The sequence below is a fragment of the Blennius ocellaris genome (genome assembly GCF_963422515.1).
Source record: "Blennius ocellaris genome assembly, chromosome: 9".
Classification (NCBI taxonomy): domain Eukaryota; kingdom Metazoa; phylum Chordata; class Actinopteri; order Blenniiformes; family Blenniidae; genus Blennius; species Blennius ocellaris.
This window is the reverse complement of record NC_137658.1, coordinates 12,159,869-12,185,673: the sequence shown is the minus strand read 5'-3', so window position 1 is coordinate 12,185,673 and position 25,805 is coordinate 12,159,869. Positions and strand designations below refer to the sequence as shown.

Sequence of the window (25,805 nt, the reverse complement as noted above, 5' to 3'; positions counted from 1 at the left end):
TTCAGCTCAGGCCTTGAGGACAGTATCCAATTCTTGCACCCTGAAACTTGTTAACACCGCAGGGCAAATCTTCCGGGAGAGCCGAATTAGCTGGTGTGTCCGTGTCGGTGTGCGTGTTTGTGTTGCGCATGTTTGATAAGATTTTTTAATGAACTGGCAGACTCTTGGTGGATATTGCTGTGTCAGGGTATAGTCTGCCTTTTAAAGGCTTCTGAATAAGTTATGATATTTGGAGAGATAATGAGATGGAGGGAAGGAGATAGAGGGCACAGAGGAGCTGAGATCATCAGCAGGAAAGTCTTAACGCAAAGTGACAGATGGAGGTTTGAGGCACTTTTCAAGGTCACACTGAAAAGTTCAAACCAAACACTTTGACTCCTTAATTATATTCATGAATTTGAATAAATAATTGCAGTGACATGAAAAACTGCACTTAAAGCACTTGAAGCCCTGAACGAGGATTTCTCGTTTCTTCTAATGTGTCAATATATCTCGATATCAAATTTAATGAAACCAACCCTATCCCAGACAGGTGTGCAGAATCTTGTTTGTCACCCAAGCGAATAGGGGATTGCAACAAGAAGTTGAAATAATTTTTCATATATTCCACCAGCCAAACCCCACTTGTATGAGTTAATGGCGCGGCTACACAGTGTGACTGCTGTGACTGCTAACCCTCTCACCTGCATTTCAAGGCGACAATTCAAACTTACTGTCCCTTTAGCCTGGGTTGCCACAGACACCCTGGAAATCAGAGGAGCCGTGATGCTCAGACGCCGAGGTGCACTCTGTCATGTAGGTGCAGTGAATTATGGTTATTGCAGTTCCCTAACAGGCTCTCGGGGCTCGGCAGTGGTAAATCTTCAGAGTTTGAAATTGCATCATTTTGGCTTCATGTGTCCTGACACCTCTAATCGTTTGAAAACAAAGGTTTACTTGTTGAATTGCTAATTCAGCGACTAATACGTCCTGTGATGCCAGGTGAAGTCATCTATAAATAACCTCTGCCTTTCCAAGTTTGGATATACCAGACAATCTGTTTCCGCCAGTCAAGGCAAAGCACCCTGCTACTTTACAAACCACATAATACCGAGACCTGCACACAACCCAGAATAAATCAAATCCAATTTGTCACAAGCATGAAGCAAAATGTGGAATCAAGAAAAATGGGGGTTTTAGAACGGCCTGAAAGTCATGGTGACCCTTAGATGTGCAAATCCCACTGTAAAGCTTACAGAAGCAGTTGTGCATTGCAATTTCCCAGAGATTAAAAAGTTAGCCAGACTCAGGAGCGCGTCCTTGACCTGTTCTAATGAAGCTTATGTGTAAATTCAATAAAGATGATCCCTCCGTTTGCGTCTCGTCTATATTTATCACACACTGTTAGAGAGGTGATTGTCAGTTCCACTGTTATTGACTAGGAGACAGACGACTGTGAGTTACAAAAGCACAAATTGCAATTTACTGCACTATATTTTACAGCCGTGGTCTTTAAATATTTTGAAATAGATCTGAATTCAATTATAATCTATAACAGAGACTTGGGTTATTGCAGAGCAGACAAAAGGACAGCAAGAATAAAAAAAAGAAATTTGTTCATCCTCTTCTGTGACATACAAGGATAACTCTTCTAGTACTTTTACCCGTCATTGGTGTCTCAGAATAACTGATAGAAATCAGGAGAAGGTTCAAGTACAACCAAAACAATGTTACAGTAGCACAGACTGTCAATGTCATATGAATAGATAATGACATAAGAACATTTATTTAAATGATCTTTTGAGCAATGTTTGGTTTCAGTAGCGAGATATTATGTAGCCTGTCTGCGATGTTTTACATTACAGCGGCTTTTTCCTCAAACAATCAGTGTTAGATAAAGATCGACAATAAGCTGAACTCAAAATATTATAATTAACAAAGCTCATAACTACTAAATGTTTTGTACCAATAATGACGCTGATGTTAATATTGATGCCCGCTGATTAAGAGTGACTTAAGAGTGAAGAGTGACTGATTTAAAAACTAATAATCGGTTGGAAGTGTTAGCCACGTCTGAATTCATTGTGTTGTTGAAGGTCTTGCAAGGGAGAAAAAAAAACAACCTCAAAGATAAAGAATAAGTTGGTGGTTAACCTAGCCAGCTGTGGTGAAAGCTAGAACAAATCCCAGTGAGCTTTTCTACTGTTCCCTCATGGTACCACCTGCCATCCAGTAGATCAGATGGATGAAACATCAAGAAAAAGCATCTGGAAAAAACAACAAGGTCTCATTTGGATAAGGAGAAAAATCTGGCAACTGGAGAACAGCTTAAAAGAAAAACATGTGTTAATGCTGCGAATGGTACAGAATAAGGCCAAAAACCTAAATACATTCAAGGACTGTTTTCTAATTTAACACGCAACATAAGTCATCATAGTCTGTGAAATCATATTTTAGATTTCCCATTTTGGAGATGTTCTTGTTGAGATTGAATAGAGTTAATGTGACGACCTTATACTGGCTACAAACCTCTTGATGGGGGTCACCGCCACTTTCTTGATTACTGATACCTTTGTTGCTGAGTATTTAACCTCTTACTGGCCCATAATTCAATCTACTTCCTCTGAAGGGACTACTATCTCTAAATCATCCATCCACTGCTGGACATTAAAGACTCCATATTTCTTCACAGACCATGCAATAAAATGTCTCTTCACTGTACTAGGAGAAAAAAAAAATCTTTGTTTCATGAGGTGACGAGAAATACCGCAAATTGGCGATTTCCTAATTTTTCCTCCCAGCGGCTATATCATGACCATCTGAATGTTTTTGACATTCATTGTTCCAAGATCATAAATCCAGTGTGGAGATTTAGAGTGTTAATGTTCCCTGCAGTGTGACTACGTCGTGATTGACGGTGCTGACCAGGAGGAGACGGCAGCTTCAGGAAACCCTCAATGAAGGAGCTGTCGAGAAGGTTGGTAGTAAAATGGCAGAATTGATGTGTCGCAGAGGCGGGGATCAGAAATTTCAAGGTAAGTAAAGCGGGAACTTTACCATAAGAGTTGTGACAGAAGCAGATAGATTTTGTCTGCGTTTACAACATCTGACTCCAGGGGGATTCTCGAGTGTGGTTATGGTGACTGACTGTATCTGGGGGCCTTTTTGAGGTCATTACAATCCGTCAATAAATGCCCTGATTGGCAGTTTTGGGAGTTTTGAACATCTGTAATAAAATGATACTACATTTCTTTCAGCAGCTGCATGATGGTTTACTAGTTGACATTCTTTCCTTATTATGTGACTATCCCTGATTTGATTTCTGGCAGTAGAGCTTGTATGTGGAGAGATTGCATCTCTGGGGTTTATGTTTGAATACACTGGGACAGAAAGTATAGAAGATGGGTGGATGCAACTTCTCACTGCTCATATGGAGTTCATATTTTAGACTACAAGGTATATGAACAAGTAGACTGAGACTGATGACACCAAATATGTTTAGTTTTTTTTGCCATGTAGCTGTTGTGGCATGATATCAATATGATATGTACAGAATATTGCATAAGAATTATGAATAGCTTCATTGTGATTTGCATTTGTACCTTGTACTATTTTTGTGTGACTGACTCATGAGAGAGACACCGCTATAGTTTATCAAACCTTTTCATTGAAAGATAAAACTTGAAGCAAGTTGTCTGACTTACAGAGGAACAAAAATCAGTATTAAGGAAGTGGATTCTGCTCATTTTGCTGCAAATCTATTGAACTGAGCTCCTCTTGTCTCTCAGTGTAGCTATGTCACTTTTTTTTTCTTCATTTATTTTACCTCATATTTGAGGCTTGACTTGAAATCCAAAACCTTTTTTTTCCACGTTAGTCTTTAATTAAAGAGATTCATAAGGTTCATCAATAGAAATAAAACAACAAGCACAAAGTAGTAGTTTGTGCAATATCAGCATGTTTCATATAAGCATTTTTGTGATCATTATAAATCGAAGTGAATCTTTGAGGTAATTTTTTTTTTTACATCAGAATTGTTACGTAATTAACAAATTAACCAACACTGACACTTACAGAGTTATTTAGTCAAGAGTTCATTTTTGAATTCAACGAAATTGATGAAACTTTATTGTCTAGTGAGATTAACTTACTTGTATAAGCTGGAAAATATTTTTTTTTTCTTTTTTAATATTTAGCAGGTGTCATGACCTAGAAAGGAAATTCGAATGGCAAACATGATGTAAAAGAAAGCATGTCTGCCTAGCATTCATGCATATGATGTACAATTCCGGCAATAACAGTTTGCTCAAAGCTGTTAGATATAACATGGACAAAGTAATTTGACTTCAGGAGACTGTGCCTACCACCGTTGGGTATTTCCCCTCCGGTATTCTCCCGGGTGTCACATGTATGTCAGCTCTATAGCTCTGAGCGTCTTGTCTGTGGTTTACTGAAACCACATTACAAGATGACTGGGTATCACCATACATTTTTCCACAGGGAAGTCTTTTGCTGTCGTTTAAAGTCATCCGCGTGTGAAGGCGTCTGGCGCGGCCGCATTGACACGGCTCTCTGTGTTAAAAACGTCCGTCGGGTAAATAAAGAGAGAGTCAAAATAACTGGGAATGCTTTTCAAAAATGAATCAGTTCATTTCAGGTGATTGAACCGCTGCCACTTCTGCTTGGGCAATTTGATATGTTTCTTTCATGGCGCGCTGCAAACAACTTCTTTGTAAGTTGTTTTCTTTTTCTCAGGTGAACACAACAGCAATTACTTTCAGCGTTTGGCCTTTTCACACATCCCATTTGTATTTTTTGAGCCCGTCCGTTCAGCTGTTTGAAGGAAGGAACGGGGCTGTGTTGTTTAACCACAGCCATTTCCGAGTGAGAGCACTGGAGTCATTCATCTTGTGGAGTTCAGGTGAACTCACCCCATGAGGGGAAAAATATGAACGCTGACCTGAGCAAGCGAGCATTTTTCTTCCCAGCGGTGACCGTGCTGAGAGGTGGGTTTACGAGCGGAGAATAGGTGCGGGATCGAGGACGACAACAAAAAAAAAAAAAAAAAACAAAGAAAAAAAAATGAAGTGTGTGACAAAATGCATGGGTGGGAGTGGATGAGATGGACTGAGGTCGTCGGGTCTTGGGTGGGAAATGGAAAAACTGACATACGAGAGTGGTGGATTATCGTGACACGATTTCACAGAAGGCTCCAATCCAGAGAATGATGCAGTGGCTTGCCACAAAATATTCTTCCCATTCCAGGCCAAATGAAAATCTAAGTAAATAAAGCACACAAGACAAGGAGAACAAACAAAGAGGGCGGCGGAGGAAAAGAAGCCGGAGTGTAGATTACCTCTGGGTTCACCTCAGGTGTGACTCTTGATCATGCTGTTGGCCCAGCTTAGAGGTTTCGATAAGGGCAGTGACTGTTTATTGAAGGTGGCAGCCTCACATGAGCCTCACAAACAAGCGGCGTGGAAAACATCCAGGGAGCGGAGACGCCGTAAACTATCAGCCTGGCACATATAAAGGCTCACATAAACATGCATTTCACTCATATTTCACCTCTTTATTGGGTTCGGCTTCACGGCGCATCCAAGATACACGAGTGTCTACAAGAAGATAGTGTGAATCATAGATTACCTGCTGAGGGTTACAGCGCAATTTGATGCCTACAAACCTTAAACGTAAACAGTCCTGCAATAATGGAGATGGCAACGAACCAGGAAGAATGTGACTCAGATTACAACTCTGTGTTTTCTAATACACATTCACAAGGTGATTTTTTTAATTTTTTAACTAAACAACACCACAAGAGCCACAGATACACAGTATGAATTAATTACAACTAATACAGATATTCAATTATATTTTTTGTTTGAGCTTGTCTTAAAATTCTGTTATTTCACAGCATTTGTGAAAAGGTAGGTAGCAGTAGTAAAAGGTAATAAACAGACATGATGTTAATTGTTTTTCATCGCTTGCTGTTCTTAGCCGATTGGTTAAGTGTAACTTTAAAGACTCCACTGACAGGTGTTAATAGCGCTAATAAATGACATATACAGTACAGTGAGTACGTTTTTTTTCCCCACTGAAAATGTAGAAAAGTAATTACTCATGAAGTGATTAGAAGCATGATCATAAACCTGGGTGAAAAAAAGAAAAGTGAACATTGTCTTTGTGTTAAATCATGCGCACTTATTTTTTTCCAAGTGGAAAGTGCATTGATGATTGTAGCTTTAGTCAATTTTGAATGAATGAATGAATTTTGAATTTCGAACGTCATATGAGAAGAATGAATGAGGCGATCTAAAACAGCAGTTGACTGGTAAAATAGAAGCAGTTGTGTTGTGGTGTAGTTTGATTTGCTGCAGTCTATATAGGGTTTACATATTCTCCCTCCATGGACACAATTCAAAGATATGCATGTGAATATGATATGCTATGCCCATGGGTACAGCTTAATTGCCATTAATTGTGAAAGTTCCCTGTGTTACCTATCCCAGGTGTATGCCGTGTTCTTCCCAGTATCTGCCGGGGTAGGCTTCTGCCTCTCGTGACTTTAAAATTGATAAAGCGGATATAGAAAAGGATTGGGGACTGTAGATTTTAAGAACAGTTTTGTGTGAAGCCCCACAGTCATACTGCAGTTAATCATCAGCCGCGTTGCGTTCTGCTGTGTTTTCTTTGTTATGCACTCTGTGTGATTGCACTGTATGTCTTACAGGTTTTCTGCTTTTCATTAATAAATTTAATTACATTATTGTGCCTCAGCTCTGCTGATGGGACTGTGGTGTAACAGACATGGTTACTCAGAGGAGTTCTGAAGAGCTTTAGGCAAGGCAAGCATATCCAGCCTTTTCAGCAAAACATCACTGTTTAATACTTTGCCTCAAAATGTGAAGTCTTGGCACATGAGAAACAAAAAAGTGCTTTCAGGCACAGAAACTTTCATCAAAGTCTGTATACAGTTTGGGAAAGAGTTTCAATGTGAATCTCTCATTTGTGTCACAGTTTATCATGCACATCAATTACTCACGTTACAATTCTGAGAGCTGTGCTAATTAACATTTAATTTAATGCTTGTATAACATTATACAGTACATAATGTGACAGCTGTTAATTGTTGTATCCTCTATGAAATTACACTGAAATGCTTTGTCTTTTCATTCATTGCTATGTTGTTTTTTGTCTCTGCTGAGATATATATATATACATTGCAAAATATGAAGCATTTCTCATGGAAAAAAAGCTCCCATAGCTCTTTCTAACTTATTGTTACCAAATAACAGTCTGATAAGGTTCTTAACTCACTGAGTAGCATGAAATCCTGCTCCTGGAGGAAGACTATCATGCTACAATGCACCTGAATCTAGTCAGTATCATCATCAAGCTCCACAAAAACTGAGATGGAAAAACATAGACAAATATGTTCATTACAGTCATGTGTGTTTGTGCTGCCTCGTGGTTCGGTAGGACCAGCATCCATCACTGCTGGATAGCAGGTGAGCAGGGTAGAGTATTTTACAGGCAAAAGGCCAGATATGTCTATCAATCTGTGTCCTACTGGGTCCCAATGCTATCATGCTTAAAAAAAATTTTTAAAGAGTGGCGTGTCATTTTAAGTTTTTAAACTGAGCATTCGGGAACCCAGGTTCAAATGCCAGGTGTGACCGGGAGGACATATAGTGTAGGAACAAGTCAAAATCCACAGGATTAGAGTTGCGAACAATGTAAAAAGGAGGCAGACAGACCGACGCCTGAGTAGTATTTATATATCGTACCACTACATCGGACGCATCTGACCTTTAATATGCTGCATATGTATTCATGCAATATATAACACAAATCATTATGTGCACAATAGTCAATATAATACTGGCATATTGGCGTGTATTAAATTCAAAGTGAGAGAGTCATTGCATTTAATGAGTATCTTTTTTTCTTATTCTTTTCTCTCTCTCACCCGAGCTTTCTGTGAATGCAAGAAGGACCACAAAGGATAACTAAATAGCTGATGAATCTCCATGAACACACATTTGCTGATATAATGCACGCAAACTCAAATCTGAATTCTTGTCTGTGCCTTTTTATACTTCTCTTTGTAAGGTTTTATCACCTGCTTTCATCTCCTCTGGTAAACAAAAGCTTCTGAAACAATAGCAAAACAAAGCCTTTTTCTGAATACGTCCATTTTTGACATGGTATTGTTTTGCAGGTTCCGCTGAACATAGTGGCCTTGAGAAATGGCAGAAAACAAACCTTTGCATTCTAAAAGGGCAACTGAACTTCGTCAAGTCTTATGTGGAGTTATGGGGGGGGGGGGGGGAATCAATTAAGTTACCTGCACACAGCAGTCAGCCAACAGAAGGAGAGGGGGCAAGGTGAAGGAACAAAAGCAACACCATACAAAAAGACAAAGTGAGAGAGTGAGAAAGAGAGAGAGAGAGAGAGAGAGAGAGAGAGAGAGAGACCTGACCAATCCTGATGAGGACTCTTAAGATAGACATCCACAATGAGAGTGAATTCATCATTGTTCGAGGAAATGGCAGACATGTTCCAATTTGCAGGAGATTTATAGGTAGGAAATCAAATGCCACAGCATATCAATTAGCCAAGGTTACACCTCCCCAATCCAATATGCAGAAACAAAGACTTCGTCCTGAGAAGGTAATGCATGGGGTGGAGACGCCTAAAACAATGTGCTGTAATATGTAATGGCATTATTCTAGTAGCCATGAATCACTTTAGCTCAAATCTGATTTCTTTTAATGGCAACTGAAAGTCAATTTGAATTTGAGCTATTTTATCAATGAGTAAGAGAAAAGGAGAATTTTACAGATAGCATCTCCTCGGCATCCATCATTTTCCTACAGCCTCTTGAAGCAACTGTCCTCAGCCTACCACTCGACTCTCAGTGGTAAAATACAAGAGTGCCTATTCCTCTATCATCTGGCAGGGAAAGCCTCTAAATCTTGTTATAAGCTCAGAGAGGATAGAGTGGCACACCATTTATGAACGCTGCATTGAAGCCCGGGGGACGTTATAAGAATTATTCCTGCTTTTTTTCAATGCCACGTAAAAAAAATAAATAAAATAAAATAAAAATAAAAACCCAATCACGACAAAACCAGCTTCATTTGTCAGAGGCTTTCATGATGAGTTGTGTCGTCTGAAACAAGGCAGTTGATAGAGAGTTCACTCATTGTGATGATTTTGACCTCCAGCTCAGGGCAGTTTGACCTCCTCTTTCCCCAAAACAAACAAGTTTTAAAATTGGATTTTGCTTGAATACATTTGTCATTGCATTTACTCGTACACTTGCGAAATAAATTAAATATGACAAATTTTGTGAAATTATTGGAAATGTATTTGATTAACTACTCCCGTCCTGAATTATCGGCTTCTGAAAGTCATTGCGCATGCTGCTGGGCTGAGAAGCATAGCAAACAGGCTTAGCAGCAGCCCTCAGTCACAGGCCCTTTGAGGGTTACTTTTGGATGTCTTTCTTCCTTCGATTCCACTATCTTATGTGCTAACAATGGAGAAATGACTTCCAAGGAGAAAAAGAGGAAGGATGTTTAATTTAAGATCAATATTCCACAGAGAAGCTGTGTAAAGCTACACTTGCAGCGACACATTAGAAGTACGAGATAAAAAATTAAATTTCATTAAGTGACTGAATGAGGCTTTAGATTTTAAGTTCAAGTTCACCGGGATGCTGGAATGCACCGTTATTGATTTATGGCTTGGCAATGCTGCCCTTCAGTGGCAGCTGATGAGAAACACTTTTTTTTCCCTCCAGGATGAGTTGGAGAAATGAAGGAAAAATAAAAATGTGATGCAGTGGCAGCAGGAAACCGAAAAGAAATATTGAATCTCACCTTCACAGAGTAATCAGCTTTATGGCAGAAATATTTCACCATGATGAAACACCATTTTCTGATCTCTAAAAGTCATTATTCTCCATTATTTCCCCACACAATATCCAGTGAAAGCCAGCGGTTACTCAGGGTCTGTCAGATTGAGCACGTAGAGCGTGTTCCCTCGTGTAGGTCAAGTGCACGCAAATGTCAGGTTTTGTCCCAGTGAAATGAAGACCGATGCAATGTGGCACTTGCCCAGAAACTAATCAAAGATGGTGATCCATCAGCTCCACCAAGTTTCAGCCCTGCTTACCACTTTGGTTTCATCATCTCGAAGCTGAAGGACGGGCTGATGCACGAGTTGCTCACTCGCGAGATCAAAGTATCTACTTCAGAAAAGTACCGAGGTCGGCTTTGGATCTCGAAAATGTCGAAACCGCAAAGCCACAGTCAGTCTCATAAGAGCATTGTCCTCAGTTGGCATTTTCGTAATGTAAATGTCAAACTACTCCCCAAGTGCAGCCGAGTGACACATGTTTAGAGTGTTTGATGGTGTTGTACACAAAGTGTTGCTGAACTCACTGTGACATTGACTCTTTTCCAGGCCTGCTATCATACTGTTCGGCCTCACAGAGTCCTAAAGCAATTAAGCATAATCATGTAATCTGTAGTCTGTTTAAGAGCATAATTTGTATTACTTTTCCACTCTTTGATGATATGATTTAGTCATCAACCGCATGCTCTCTCTCAGTAACAAAGCTGGGCAATATTTACCAAGGGTTTGAACCAGCTCCTCACTCAGGACCACCGGTCCATGCACCACTGCCCATGTGCCACCCACATTACAAAACAAAGCACCAAACAAAGTCAGCCAATGAAAAATAGCACGTCCAAACCCCTAAAACACATAAAACGTGTGCATAAACAATGCACCGGTGACCACCCATCTTTATTCACACTCGCACAGCAGGAAGCAAATCACTGGATGGAGGTCAATCAACAAAACAGAGTGAGCAACAAACAAACAGGAGGAAGGGGGAAGAAATGGAGAATATCCTCTCACATCATCCTCCCCAAGTCGCTGATGCGCTGCAGTTGCGGGCTTTGTCCAATAGGTGTCGCTCAACCACTGCACGCAGCCGCCACAACCTGTGGCCCGGACTCTGCGGGACAGTGATGTCTGCGGACCAATCACAGGGGCGGTGGGCGTGCCTCCATTGTTACTACAGATACTGGCAGAAGTTTGCACCGACCTGCGGCTGCACCTATGAGTCTCCACGTTAAATGAATAGCCGCGGCCCGAGCTGATTATGCCGATAAGGAGCCTATGACTCGCCCCTCTGTCCGATCATGGCATGCGACGGTTCATCCGCGGAGGACTTCCCGGACAAAGTGATGCCCACGGCGGCTCCCTGCACGTGCAACAAGAAGTGCCGGGGTCGGAGCAGCAGCGTCGTTTTCCTGGGATTATTCCTGCTGTCGCTGTCCCTGCACGCGGTCACGCTCGTCTGCTATTTGGATCTGCGGTCCGAAGTCAAAAGGGAAATAATCCACCAGAAGCGGGACTCTCTGCTGACACTTGCGGGCAGTGACCCGGCTGACCCGGGAGGTGCGGAGCTGCTCTCCGCCGGACACCCGCGTCTGGACCCCGGGAGCAGCGGCAGCAACAGAGAGGGGCAGCAGCAGGTAAACGGATCTCTAGAGAATTTAAAAAAAAAAAAATGAAATAAAACCTGATCCATATTAATGACAATGAAAAGGCACGGTAGCTTGTGAGAACGGCATTGTTTTCATTCCTGACACGGAGGCTGATCGTGTTCATTCACCTCCGCCCTGTCCTCCTCTTCCAGTATCACGGTGTCAGGTTCGGTGTCTGCTCTGCCATGGCATGTTTCTGGGCAACTTCTTTTACAGTAGCCTGTCACGAAGTTTTGCCAGCTCGGTTTTCCAGACAAATATGTTTGCATCTGTGCGTGTCTCAGCCTCTTGGACAAGGATGCGTAAAGGTATAAGTTTCTGTCTCCTGTTCAGGTTCAGGTAAACACATCCAGGGTGGCAAGTTTTTTTTTTTTTTTTTTGGGGGGGGGGGGGGGGGGGGGGGCATGGTTATCTTAAAAAAAAAAAAAAAAAATCAATAAGTTCTGCTGTTTTTCCTGTTATTTCATCTAAGGAAAAAAATAAATGTTTTGTTTTTCTTGAAATGAAGCACATCTCACCCACTTTCCAGAGGTTGATGCTGGAAGCCTGAGTGGACTGACAGGGGAGGGTCAGTCAATGTGCTGGAGCAGGTGGACGGAAAATGAACTGGATCACCAGCAGGTGCAAAGCCCCAGGGCTGATGTAAATTCATCAGGACTTAGATGGGCCAGTTGGTACTTGGAGCGGAGCCAGCCCCTCTTCTCACATGTGTTTTCTTTTCTGGCAGCGGGCTGATTGAACCTTCACTGTGTTGTCTGTGGCTTTGGCAACAGCCCCCTCCACCACCGCACCACCGCCACAATCCCTAATTTCATCAGTGCAAAAAGCACCAGGTGTGCCTCTCGACTTTGCGTTCGCTCAATTAGCTCGTGGGTCACCAGTTGTGTGATCTTTTTCTCCTGCAGAGAGAGCGACCCTCTGCGTGGGGCATTTAGTTCGAGCTTGACAGCCACCTTGAGAAATTCAAGTTATCCACAACGGGTGCGTTTATTCCTCCATCGGAAGCTCCATGGCTCATGTCGGGATTTGCTCTGTATCGTTTCCCCTTCACGTGCTCAACCTATATATTTCGTCCTCAGCGTGTCCTTGCTGCGAAGCTTCTTTTAGATAGTAGTGGCTCTCCCTGGTTAAAGCCGAGCGAGATGGGCTTGGTATTCAATCCAGATGGTGACGCTTCATGAGGTGAAAGACTGTGGCCCAGCTGTAAATATTTAGCAGCGCTGTGATGCTGTCCTTGCCAGATGTCTGCATTAAACAACTCTGATTACACATCCCACAGTTTACATAGTTGGAGAAACAGGAGCATGTGGCATTTAGACGCAGCGGCCGCACTTGTTAGCTTTTCAGGTCCGCCCTTTGAAGACGCTCTTTTGTACAGCTAAAAATTGTTTATTGGATTTTTCACACAAGTCGTCATCAAAGGCACTTCAGCAGCATCATTGAAATTTGATGTGATGGCCAGGTATACAGACAAGTGTAACAGAACGTGAAGAGTCTTAAAAACAAAGTAAGGCAAATCAGGCATAGGAACAAACAGTCGTACCACGCAGGCCTAAATCGGACATCACAGACATGAAATACATTGGCCTTGTCATCATATGATACCAATGTATCAGTTGAAACTCAGATTGCTTTGCAGTGTGGTGGAGTTTTGTTTTAAAAAAGACAAGTGGTGTGGTTTCTTGTCATGTAAGAGCAGCTTTAAACACACAATTTAGTGCAAGTCTTATTGTTTTCAGCAGGGCTGGTCAGTGTCAAACAAAGATCAGCCTCGATAAGCACCAGGTTTGTCAGAAATCACAAGAACGGGGAATAATTGTCCTGTTTAGGGCGTTTTTCAGTCAAACTGAACATAAATGAAACTTTTGCCCCGTTGAAATGAAGTTTGACTGAAGCTTTTATGATTACTAGGAAGTTACTAGGAAGCATGTTTCACTGTTGCATGAGTTTTGTTATTTTGGCAGCAAATTCAGCTTTACACGGTAGTATAACTTTTTACGGTTAACATTTTATAAAGTTCTTAATCGACACCAATTTACATTACGGAAATGTCTGTTGATGCCTTTGACTTTGCTACAGACCTGCACACCTTATATGCAGATGCACCTGATCTACAGAAGGACTCTGGCTCAAAGTGCCAGATAAGAATCACGGCTGTGTAAGTGGTAATAATACAAGTTCGTAATCACTTTTCAGCATCTTGCTGGGAACCGACAAGCCTACTTTGAACCTGGGTTCTGAGGTGACGCAAAGAAAGAGAAAACCAAGTAAAGCAGCAAATAATATTATAATAAATTTGTACAAATTTGTAACCATGTAGATCTTTTTCAGTCTCTTAGGATATGTTATTTTGTATTTGGTCTTAATTTTCTCCGTGCAGTTGTGGAAACACAAGTGTTGCTGTTTAAATAGGCACTTTAACACCTCCAGAGACATAAAACTTCATCAAAGCAGAGTCATTTGTAACAGAAATTCATTCATTTCTGGAATGCAGTTAGACATTAGGCACCACTTGAGACTTCGCACTTTTTCACGTCTTCCTAGTTGCTTCTTAATGAGAGCAGATGATCTGGTCATTTATGATCGGAGCCCGGGAAGTGAACAAACAGTCTTCACCTCAACAGGCACAGTTGGTATATGCCCTTGAGCAAGGCAGTAAATCCCAGCTGTCTAGCAGATCTGCGCAGTTCCCAACCGTAAAAAATTCTCTCTCAGGTGTGTGTGGCTCTAAAACCTGCAGTAAGATTGTGATGTAGAGCATACCGAGAGCAAGTGTCACCCTCAGTCAGCCTGACCCTCATTCACCTGATGTCAGGGGGTGAATGCAATAAAAAAGGTTCTCCGCCGACCGTTTAATTGTACTCGCTTAGATAGCATTTTATTCCCGCGCCTAACATTTTTCTTATAACCATTGTATGAAATAATCTTCTCCTCTGATGTATGCCTTCAAAGTCTCAAAGAACAGATGCTGAAACATCTGGAGTCTAGTTAACGGCTATTAAAAAAGTTAGTTTGATGGGACACAAAGTCCTCACCAGCATACGAGCGTAGGGGCGCCCGGGGTGGGCTGTCACCCACATCTACTTTAATTGTGACCAGTGCGTGATTAGTTTGAACGGCAGTATAGCGGCACACGGAGCGAGACGACATACCGGGGATTAATTGGTATCGACACATGTGTCAGAGAAGCACAAAGCATAAGAGGTAGAAGCCTCAGCATTACAAGGCCGTGGACTTATTCCATACAAGTCTGAATTTCCTTGACAGACAGATGGCGTAGACGCCCAGTATAGATTAAGTCCAGAGTCACAAACATCTACCAAAATAATAAATTCTCAAGGCACTCTCAACATTCAGCTACGAATCATTTTGCCAGCAAGTGTTGCAACAATCTGCGACGTGATTGGCTGCTGACAGGCTACATTTCCCTTAGGTTGAGCTCCACAGCTTTTTTAGATGACAATCTATGCATACTGTTATTAAATTACCCCGAGTTATGGTTAGAAACACATGTCCTTCCAGCGAGCAGCGTCTGATAGTGACTGAGTGGGAAGACCACTCCTCTTGTATGATATTTAAGAAGAAAGCGCGCTGTCGGTGTTGAATCCAAGAGTGTGAATCACAGGAGTATTATAAGCAATCAGCTCTCAAGTGTATGCATGCCACTGAAGTTAGTAATGCCTGTAGAGTAGTGACGGGCACCCGGTCTGCAACCACAGCCACCAGCCCTCAGTTTCACCCCTTCAACTTTGTAACCTCACATTCCCAACCACAGAACTTTAAGTGATAGTCCAAAATTCAGAAACCAGCATGTCTGCATTTGTGGAGAAACGTGAGCCAGAAGCAGTGCAGCACACTTTAAAAAAAAAAAAACATGCACAAGCTGGAGCTCATTTTTGCAATTAGATTGAATTGTTATGAATCTATGGGAGCTTTTGGTAGTTTCAGTTCTAAAATTGGTAGGAATTCAAGCCGTGATAATAGTTAAGTGTTAATACGGCGAAAAAAGAAGGCTTGTGATCCCAAAATTACACATCCCCAGGGTGGCTGAATTTTAGTCATATCCTCACGAAGCAACAGGGAATCGCGTCGTCTGTGCACAACTGCAACCCCCACGCTTTGAAGATTTGAAAGGCCTCTAATTAATAGCATTTTTCCCTTGTGTTGAAAAAGAATGGTTTACTCAATAGTTGGCACTTGGCATACATACCAACACGTTGTCATCGTGATTTACTGTAACTCTGCGTGCCTTTGAAGGGTATGAAGGCTGTAAATGTTGTAATGAAGTGAAATGAAGCAAACAAGAGCGCAAAACCATTTCTCATAGTCGTATAATGGAAGAACTTTGAGGGAAAATTGAAACACATTGCTGCCTTCATCTACAACATCAGCCCCAGCAGTTTGGTAGTAGCCTCGCAGACTTGCTTGTTTGTCTTTTGTCGTCCTGCTGGAGCTTAATCTCAGGCCAGAAAATTGGCTGTTGAATCATGTTTGGCTGTCAGAACAGACGAAAGTGTAATGCCATATGCCTGCACATACACCAAGAATCCTTTGAGAGGTAAAATCCCCCCCATGTGCCAACAGCTGGAGAGGAGATGTGGAGACACCTGCACACCAAATGAACGGCTAACGTCGCTGCTTGCAGGAACATCTGGAGGTCTGTGTGTGGATAAACCACTCCAACACATACTCCTCCATCGAGCTGGAGTTCCCGTACTTGTAAGGTCAGACATGGTTGCCAGCTGGTCAGAGATGTAGACTTTAACTACTTTGAGCTTGCCCGACATGGCCAACGGGGGTGTTTGACACGATACAACTCATCTCTCAACCCATGTGGGGGTGTTGGGGGGGGGGGGGGGGGGGGGGGGGGGAATCCACATCTGAGATGAGGTATAGAAGCAACTCAAAACATGAATTTTCTTGTCTGTGTCCTCATGCTCTTTCAGTTGCTGTGCCTTCAAACCACACAGAGACTCGCAAGGAGTTCGCTCTGCCTTCAGGAGAGGGAGGTTTCTTGTCGTCGGGGTTTAATAACTATGTTTACTCGAGCGTCACAGATGGAAATGGGGAGTATGTCGTCTCAGGCCAGGTCCCCACGGGAAAAGAGAGGTCAGACTTGTTTGTCGGTAAGCTTGTCTGGTTCATTTCTCGCAGTTAAGCTAAACGATACAGCTTTATTTATTACCGCTTGATCCATGCTAAGGTGCTGCACGTGTCACCGCTTTGGACATGTCAGTTTTCCAAATACCGAGCAGATGTCCAGAGCTACATATGGGCCGTCTGGTTGTCCGTCCTCAGCCAGTGAGAACATTTATGCCTCGCACTCCGACCATTATTTATGCTGACACTCCAAAGCACCACCGAAAGCGATCTCGTATATTGCGAGCCTTGACGAAAAGAAGGCTTTGGGTGGTCTTGCTGCGTTTCCTGTGCCAGGTCTCTTTGTCTATCGGATCCTGGGAACCCTCCAAAGATGTGATCACAAACTGGCTCTTCTAACAGAACAGCGACTCTGTGTTTGAAACTCTTGACTTCACAGCACGAAACCTTTTCCTCGTCGGAGCCGGTCGCGTCTTGAGCGTGTTACAGTCAGGTCAGCGCGTCCCACAGAGTTCATGTGAATGTGGGTCGCCCCCAGAACGAGTCACATAAGAACACAAGCATGCGGTTTGTCCCGCCGCTCACTCGCCCATGGGAACACCCCACCACGGCTGCAGAGCTTTTCCTGTTTTTGCGGACGAACGCAAACCAGCTTCATCAGATCCTTTTTTCTTCTTTTTTTTAACAATTTGTTTTTAGCTTATTCATGCCACCACTGAATAGGGATGGCGACCAGGTGCTATGTGAATGGGTATTGCTAACTACAGTTCATGTCCTCCTTTTGTGTAAAAAGGTGAATTTTAGAGCAGCCGTGTCCAGGTGGCTGTCTCAAACGGCAGAAACGCAGACAAAAGTGACTTGGGTTACAGGATAGGTTTACAGCCCCAATGGGAGAGACAATGACTTGGCCACAACTGAATGTGCTGCCTGACAATGTCTCACATCTTTTCAAATGCCTCCAGTTGTGTCTGTGCAAACATTATCCCTCAAGAATGGAAGAGGCCACTTGTAACATAGGTTTCACTCTCAATAGCCTTGTCCCATTCACGTCTTTTGTTTGCCCCACATAATTCATCTAAGGTGGTCTGGACTGATATTAATATTCACACATTCCCAGTGTTCAAGTCAGAGTCTCTGTGTTTAAAGCCACGACACACATGAATTTTGTGTAATTTTCCATACATAATGGCTTATTTTGTCTCTGTGTCCCACCAGGAGAAGTTCTTGCACAGAGGTAGCGGCTTCCGCGCCACAGAGGATACCAGAGGTATAACTCAGCGAGCGAAAAGGAGTCCCGGCAATCAGCCAGAAACAGGTGCGATGTCATTTAGAAAAAAAAAACATTTCACATACTACTGCTCTGTCTTTTAACTTCACGCCCCGCTATCAAAGCTGATTGTCTTTCTTAATTCTTAAAAGTCATGCTCCAAATTAATTTCACTTGATCACAAAAAAAAATAAGCTGTTGCTCTCCAGTGCACCTGCGTCAGTCTGGTGCAGTGGGTGGACGTTTGAGCAATGGTTTCTGTATCCGTTCTTTGTTTGTTAGGAGATTCGGTACAGTATAAATAACAGGCTTATGCCGGGCAAGAGCCCCCTGAATTTTGAAAACAATTTGTTCACGGTTTCTCACTTTTTTGTGGAATTGAGTTTTTTACTGCTTTGTGTTCCCTTAAAAGGAGCACCGCTGCACAATGTTGCAGAGTTTATAGAGCAAGAGTGAAACTGGAATGGAATCGATTATTACTTGGACAGCAAACAAGGACAACAATGAGTTTGGGAGGGTTTCACCAATTTGAAACAGACTGTGAAGCGCGTGTATGCCCCCCCATAAATGATATCGGGTCCCCCAAATAATCTTTTGTGCCTGTCAACGAAGCACTTACACACTTTTGGAATCAATCGGTGTAATCAGTGAGGTCTGAAGCATCAAAACATACAACCGAAAGACGTACCACTTTGGGGAGCCAGGTGGCCTTTTGCGACATCCTTCGAGAGTCCGAAGGTTTTCGATAAATCGTCCAAATTGATTTATGTTCATCAATAGCTCCGCATAAAACCATATGGCCAATATGTCAGAATTTGCTTTTGTAGTTTTTGTTTAGAATCTGAGCTATGCAAATTAAAAAAAAAAAAAATAGCACAGCCTTTGAAGTTCTGCGTCTGAGTGCAACAAGTGCAGCATGATCACAAGGCATTCCAATGTCTGTGTCGTGACACTGAATACTTGGGGGAAGTTTAGTGATTGTGTTTAAATTAGAAGAAAAAACTCACCTTTGAGACTTTCTACATAAATCAGTAAAGTCCCGAGCCTCTAAACACTAATCATTCCCAGGTCTCTCCTCTGCTCTCAGCACACAGACAAAGGCTTTTGTAATCTCAGCCTTAGATGTGTGCTTTTGTGTGTGTGTGTGTGTGTGTTTGCGCGCACGCGTGTGCGCACGCGCGTTCTCGGCACTCCTCTAACGGGCACCAGATTCCAGATAGGGCTGCTCGTTAAGAGAAATCTATGTGGATGCATCCAGTCATTTAGCCAGAGGAGAAACACTGGCCATATGTTTGAGGGGGACTCAAACTGTGAGGTTTTAAGGTTAAATGGCCTTTGTAGTTATAATGACATGGTAAACACAAGAGCAAGCTTTTTGTAAGGGATTCTTCGGCTGTGCACGGAGCGTGCGTTCACGCGTGCACGCGGTGCATTATGTCTTTCCAGCACTGACATAGATGCCCCACCACCATGCATGCGTACACACCAACTCACAGTCTTAAAGGGCAAACCCACATGCGCATGTGTACACACACACACACACACACACACACACACACACACACACACACACACACACACACACACACACACACACACACACACACACACACACACACACACACACACACACACACACACACACACACACACACACACACACACACACACTTTCATCTGCATTCTCCATCTGGGCTTAATTCAAAGAAAAGGATTTTGGCAGGATAAAGTATCTCTCTAATGATCTTCTCCAGTTCCACTGCCTGTGAATGCTTAAGGCACTTGTTCATACAGAGGAGGTGAAACCACACTTACAAATTACTACACTACAAGATACCACAGACTGACATACCTCCACTCCGGTTTTCGGCGCACAACCTCTGAATCTGTTATTTTAGCCCGTTTTGGATCCCTACACGGAATGGTTGGAATACTAGAGATGTTATCCGAGATGATAATTGTTTGGGAGACCGTTTCAAGCTTAATCACACTGTTTTTGTTTCTTCCAGAATCGACTGGGAAGGAAAGAAGGAAAGACAGGAAAAAAGGTAATCCAAATTCAGCCCAAACCTCATTCATCTTGGTTAATAATCAAGCTGCTACCTGCTGACTATTTTTAGAAAGGTGACCAAGGTTTCAATATTTTTATTCTGTTTCTAAAGGAACACATTTCTATTTGTTTACTGGTTCTTCCTTTGGTATTATCTGATTTGACAATTTCTACAGATACCTAATAGATTATTAGTATATACAAAGATTTTTTTGGAGGCAAAAGTGACATTTCAGCCAATGTCAACCATTGCTGCTTTCTCTCTCTCCAGGAAAAAAGCGTTCAGTGCCAGGGCCCCCTGGCCCCCCAGGTCCACCTGGCCCACAGGGGCCACCGGGCATCCCTGGAATCCCAGGTATTCCAGGAAGCAACGTTGTGGGACCCGCCGGGCCCCCCGGACCCCCTGGGCCACAAGGACCTCCAGGCGCTCAAGGTCCAGCAGGTATACAACTTAAAATAAAATTCACTCGGATAAAGCAAAACTGTAGCCAAAGAGCTCTAAAAACACGTTGAAAGATTAGTTTCTTAGATTACGGCATTTCCCCTCACGCAGACACTTTCCCACACTGGAAGGGGTCTCAAGTTGTCAAAATTGATTAACTCGTTGCCGCCGCAGTGAGAGAGTTTCTGATGCAGGATGTCAAACATCGTGTGGAACAGCAATCTTTCAACTCTGTCCGTGTTTTTGTTTTAATTATCATCACTCTTTTGTTCCTCGGCAGTGTCGAAGGCCCTGAATTTTACATTTGCTTCTCTCTCTTCTTGTTCCAGGGGTTGCCGACAGGACTAAAACAAAGGAATTCCAGGTAAGAGTATGTCGCGTTTATATTTAAATGGCCTCCCACACAATGTTGCTGAAGAAACAGCTGTTGCTCCTGTTCAGAACAGTCACCAGAGATCTTTTCTTTTGTTTTGTTTTGTTTGCAGCCTGCAGTGGTTCATTTGCAAGGCCAGGAAACGACCATTCAAGTGAGGGAAGGTGGGTTTTCCATCCAGACTCATTCACACCATTCGGTTTGACAGAAAACAGCAGGAATGCATCATCCCTGCCAATGTCCTTTGTCAAACACTCGGGTCTGGAACTGTGTAAATGGACATGCCTGCTCAATCTCAAGTTACAGTAGAAACAATATAAATGCTACATGTTTTTTTCATGCAGTTGATGGTTACAAAATAGGCTTAACGTGCCGTCTGCCTCTGCTTTCCGAGATATTACTCAGAATTAAAACCAGAGAATTTTGATGTTATTACCAGTATTTAAGATGATTTTTGCAGAGGATTAGGGGTGTATTTTTCCTCGGAGTCGGGAGCTAAGAGCTTTGCTGCAGACTCAGATTATCCTTTATCGCAGTGTCTTGACGGAGAGTGACCGTCATTAGGTTTTTTTAATTTTTTGTGTCTGCTCCAAGATTGGATTGCAGTTAACCTCTATTGACTTTCTCCCTCTTTGTGTGTTTATTGTGACATTTTCAGATCTCTCTCAAGGCGTCCTTAAGAACTGGAAGATGGTGTCCATCCATCACCGCGTCTTTAAAATGCACTCTCGCACTGGGCAGCTGGAGGTGCTGTTGGACGGTGTCTACTTCATATATAGTCAGGTAGAAGTGAGTACGGTCCTTGACGTAACTCTTTAAATTTACAGAGATAGAAGAAGTGACAGCTATTCTTTAGTTAAGTTGAGAAGCCTGCTTGCTTTGTTAAGCGAAATGCTTGAGTTGATATTTAAGACATGTTTCCTGCTGTTCTCCCTGTGGTTAAAATTTAGGCTTTATAATTCATTCTCTGGTCGGCTACTGTGATATTACAGCTGTTAAATGTCTGATTAAGCATCTTAGGTGATCTTGTCGACTTGTTTTGACAGTCCCTCGTAGTCTTATGTGAATTCTCCGTCGCCTCTCCGCCAGGTGTACTACCTCAACTTCACCGACATCGCCAGCTATGACGTGATGGTGGACTCCAACCCGTTCCTCCGCTGCACCTGCAGCATCGAGACAGGCCAGCGCAAGTTCAACACCTGCTACACGGCTGGGGTGAGCCCGCTCCGCGCCGGCCAGAGGATCTCCATACGCATAGCCCATGAGTACACACTCATCAACATGACCAACCACACCACCTTCCTGGGAAGCGTCAGGCTCGGAGAGGCGCCATCTGCTGGACAGAACGGATAACTGCACCAGCCGTCAGCACCCTCTGCAGAAGTGGGAAAGTTGCTCAAGACAGTCTCACGTGTCCTCGAGTCACTTGGTCATCACGTCCTGTCCCATGTAGGATTGATACATTGATTCGGAGCGACTTTTAAAAACCGCCCCTGTCAAGAGGAAACTCTGGGTTGTTAAAAGTGAAGAAGTCCCCATGGATGACTTTGCTCACTTCCACGTCTGTATTAAAAAGGACAATATAGACTGTTCCGCTTCCATTCGCATCGATCCTGTGCAGAGAGAGATGAGCCTCAACGAACCAAATGTCCTCATCAAACTAAAGTATCTATTTATAGTCACCCTTATGTGTCAACACACCCAGCATCTCTATAGCAAAGGAAGACATTGCGCTGACTGATACTTAGTAGTTACATACTTTTTAAAGTGCTGTTGAATGACAATCTTGTATCTCCAAAAACTGTTTATTTGACATTTTTACTGAATTTGATCATGTCAACAGTTTTAGGTGGATTTAAAAGAGCTTATTAGCTCCACATGTTCCAGGGTTATTAAAAGAGATTATATAAATGCTCAAAGCAAGTATAAAGGTATCCATTGCAAAGCTAAGAAAACTGGAGTTATAAGGTATTCACAGAGCAACAGCACTACATTTTTTGCGCACATTTGCACTACGGCATCCCTGAAGAATATCAGTGATATGTCTTGTTACAGTGCTATTGTTTTAGTTACCTTATGAATAAATCCATGTAGAGAAATGATAGCTGTTAATACACGTCTGTACATACTGTATATAAAATGGGATATACTTTTGTAAATGGAGTTGATTGATGGATTAAAATGTTTCATTTTCTGTCTAAAATGCAGTTGTCTGGTTTTTTTTTGTGTGTGTGTGTGTGTTTGACCAGCTGGTAGTAATAATTTATGAAGTTCAGACGTCTCCTTCACATCGCACTAAGCTGGCAGGAATACTGACAAGAACAAATGATGTTCTGTGAGCGAGGCCTTTTTATTAAAACGTGGCTCTTAGTCTGACAGCAAGTTTCACAACACACTGCGAAGTTGGCCGTGATCTTCATGTGATCTAAATGAATAACATCTTGACAGGCGCGGAGAAGATAGTTCCTCATTTAGAAAACTAATTTTGAAACTGAATGTTCAGGTTTCCGGAGTACACTGATGTGTGACCTCAGTCGTTTGAGTAACTTGGGGACATCCAGTCTGCAAGCCTCGCTATGCTTTATAATGCTTTGTTATCACTAACGGCACTCGTGTTTTGTCTCAGCCTTTTCCTCCTGCGCAGAGCCAGTGTTTTAGAAAATGATTTTCGCAACCTCCAAGGGGACGTAATTCTACAATTAAATCAGCCACGTTCTGAGGGAGTCAATGGGAAGGTGGCCAAGATGTCTAAAACAAGGGAGGTATGTCACTGATTATGCGGGATGGAGTCATCTTGGACATTGTACTACTGAGATTTCTGCCATTAGTGAGTACTCAGAAAGCATTGCAATAATAAATACTATCTTAATGCTTTGTTTTCTCCTAGGACATGAAGCCAAGTGTTTTCGAAAAAGCTCAGGGTTTTGTGAAGCTATCGTCGAGGAGAGTAAAAAGGGAACAGAGCAGCTGCAGAGGTGGGTTGGAGCTGAGAACTGAAAATATGTCCATTAGTTACGGTCTAATCTGGTAGTGAGACCTGAAACAGTGTTTGCACAGTTAATAAAGTTAAAGTATTATATTTATTTCCCTCTCTAATGCCAGCTCCAACATCATTTCTGCAGTTAAGAGCTAACACTAACAAACAACCGGACTTAAAAGGTAAAACTAAATTCAAGTCCTTGGCTTTAGCACTGTACTGTCTGCCATTATTTTGAATAAGTGTATCTTGACTTTCCCCATAGGAAATATAACAGTGATCCCTTGGACTGTTTCTCTGCAGCAAGGAAATACAATTTCACTAAAGGAAAACAGGATTGTTGTCCAAGAAGATGGTTATTACTTGGTGTTTGGACAAGTATTGTGTCACCCTAACTCAAGCATAACTAAGATGATACTGCCTATAATTTGTTGCAACTATTCACTAATGTTCTGCTTAATTCACAGGTTTTGTTTGAGAGTCCGAGCACAGTTATGGGTTATATCATTCAAAGCTGGGAACCCACTAAAGCGGGGCCCAAAAGGGAGCTCTTGTGCTGCCTACAAGAGATGCCCGATGAACCTCCTGCCAATACGTGCTACACTGCAGGTCAGTGAGACGCTGTTGCTGCTGCTGCTGCTGCTGGTGGGTTTTCATTACCTTTGGCTTCAGCAAGAGAGGCTGTTTTCCTTCCTGGTGCTTGTCAAGGCTTTGCCCTCATCACTGCTGAGCAGACATGAGGATGGTATCAATCTTCCCATTGGACTCTTTAAAAGAAAGCAAATATGAAAGGCATAAAACAAAAGGCCAGCTAAACTGAAGCAGAACAACCTCACTTGTCATGACCGACAAACATTTGATGCTTTTAAAAGAACAATCCAGAAAGAAAAGTGTTGCCATACGGGACATGAAGGGATTGGGCTCGATATGTACTACATACAAATATGATCTCAGGTGATGATCTCTTTTCATAACAAGAATACAAGAACATTCAATTACCCTTTTTTTTTTTTTTTTTTTATCAGGACTTAATATAATCAACTGGATATTTATTTCAAAATAAAGTGCATTTTTATATGTCAAGATCATCCCGAATAGGATCCCCTGGCTGGCCGGTTTTAGGTGGCGCATATTTGACACCCCCGTATTATATCTTGTTTTCGTCTCTGAACAATTTCTGTCTTTTCAGGCACGGTGCGCTTGTCTCAAAACGAGGAGCTGGAGCTCGTGATCCCGGACAGGCCCTCAATCCTCATCTCCATGGACTCAGAGTCGACGTTTTTTGGTGTCATACAGCTGAACTGATCAAGTACAGAATGGGCATGATAAGTATGCGGCTCGTTGCTGCAGGAAGCTGAAAGTGACTCTGAGTTGTTTGAGGCGGAGGCTGATAAAGGACTGAGTGGCAGCAGCAGGAAAAACTGCCGGGGCCTGTTATTAACCTCAGGAAAATGTGCAATTAACTTTTCAAATGAACTCGTGTCATCTGTCATTTTTCACAATCGTTGACTTTTAAACCATTAAACCCACCACTGAAGTCGTTTGCCTCGACCGCCGCCTCCTCTCGTCTATTTTCTGCTCTTTGCACCTCGCCAGGCGCTTCCCTCCTGTTCCACCTCCACTCTGTCTGCTTATTTGTTCCTCCCATCTATTTTAGAGCGGTTTCCGTTTTCCAAAGTGTTGGTCAGGAACAAACACACCCGTGAATTTATATCACTCAGTAGGTGTTGTCTTTGTTCACATGAAAGTCCACAGCACTGTTAATACTTGATTGCATCCTGTTAAAATAATAATAAAAAAAACAAAAAAAACATTGTAACCGAAAACATCTGCTTCAGCATTTCAACACAAATCTAGTGTTAGTTGCACATAAATCTCTATAAATGCTGGATTTACTGCACAAACATGACAATCTTAATCTATAAATTACAGGGTCACTGTTTATATTCTTTTTAAAGTCGAAAGTGACATATTAGTGTGTGAGTGTTTATCATCTAAATATAGTGTCTAAAATGCCTATCTGGTGTCCACAGCTGTTTGTTTGCTTCTC

The 25,805-nt window shown here is 42.4% G+C and overlaps 2 protein-coding genes across 2 annotated transcripts; both read left to right on the top strand.

Moving 5' to 3' along the window:
* Nucleotides 1-11,198: 11,198 nt before the first annotated feature.
* eda (ectodysplasin A) lies at nt 11,199-22,131 on the top strand (the record flags this gene model as incomplete). The annotated part of the gene is made up of 8 exons (XM_080502343.1): nt 11,199-11,534; nt 17,862-17,961; nt 19,923-19,961; nt 20,235-20,405; nt 20,735-20,769; nt 20,891-20,942; nt 21,437-21,567; nt 21,868-22,131. The coding sequence occupies 8 exons, from the start codon at nt 11,199-11,201 to the stop codon at nt 22,129-22,131; spliced, it is 1,128 nt and encodes a 375-aa protein (XP_080358469.1).
* Nucleotides 22,132-23,354: 1,223 nt separating this feature from the next.
* LOC308134287 (tumor necrosis factor ligand superfamily member 13B-like) lies at nt 23,355-25,060 on the top strand (the record flags this gene model as incomplete). The annotated part of the gene is made up of 6 exons (XM_080501955.1): nt 23,355-23,540; nt 23,666-23,753; nt 23,881-23,937; nt 24,021-24,133; nt 24,223-24,364; nt 24,945-25,060. The coding sequence occupies 6 exons, from the start codon at nt 23,355-23,357 to the stop codon at nt 25,058-25,060; spliced, it is 702 nt and encodes a 233-aa protein (XP_080358081.1).
* Between the last annotated feature and the right edge of the window lie 745 nt (nt 25,061-25,805).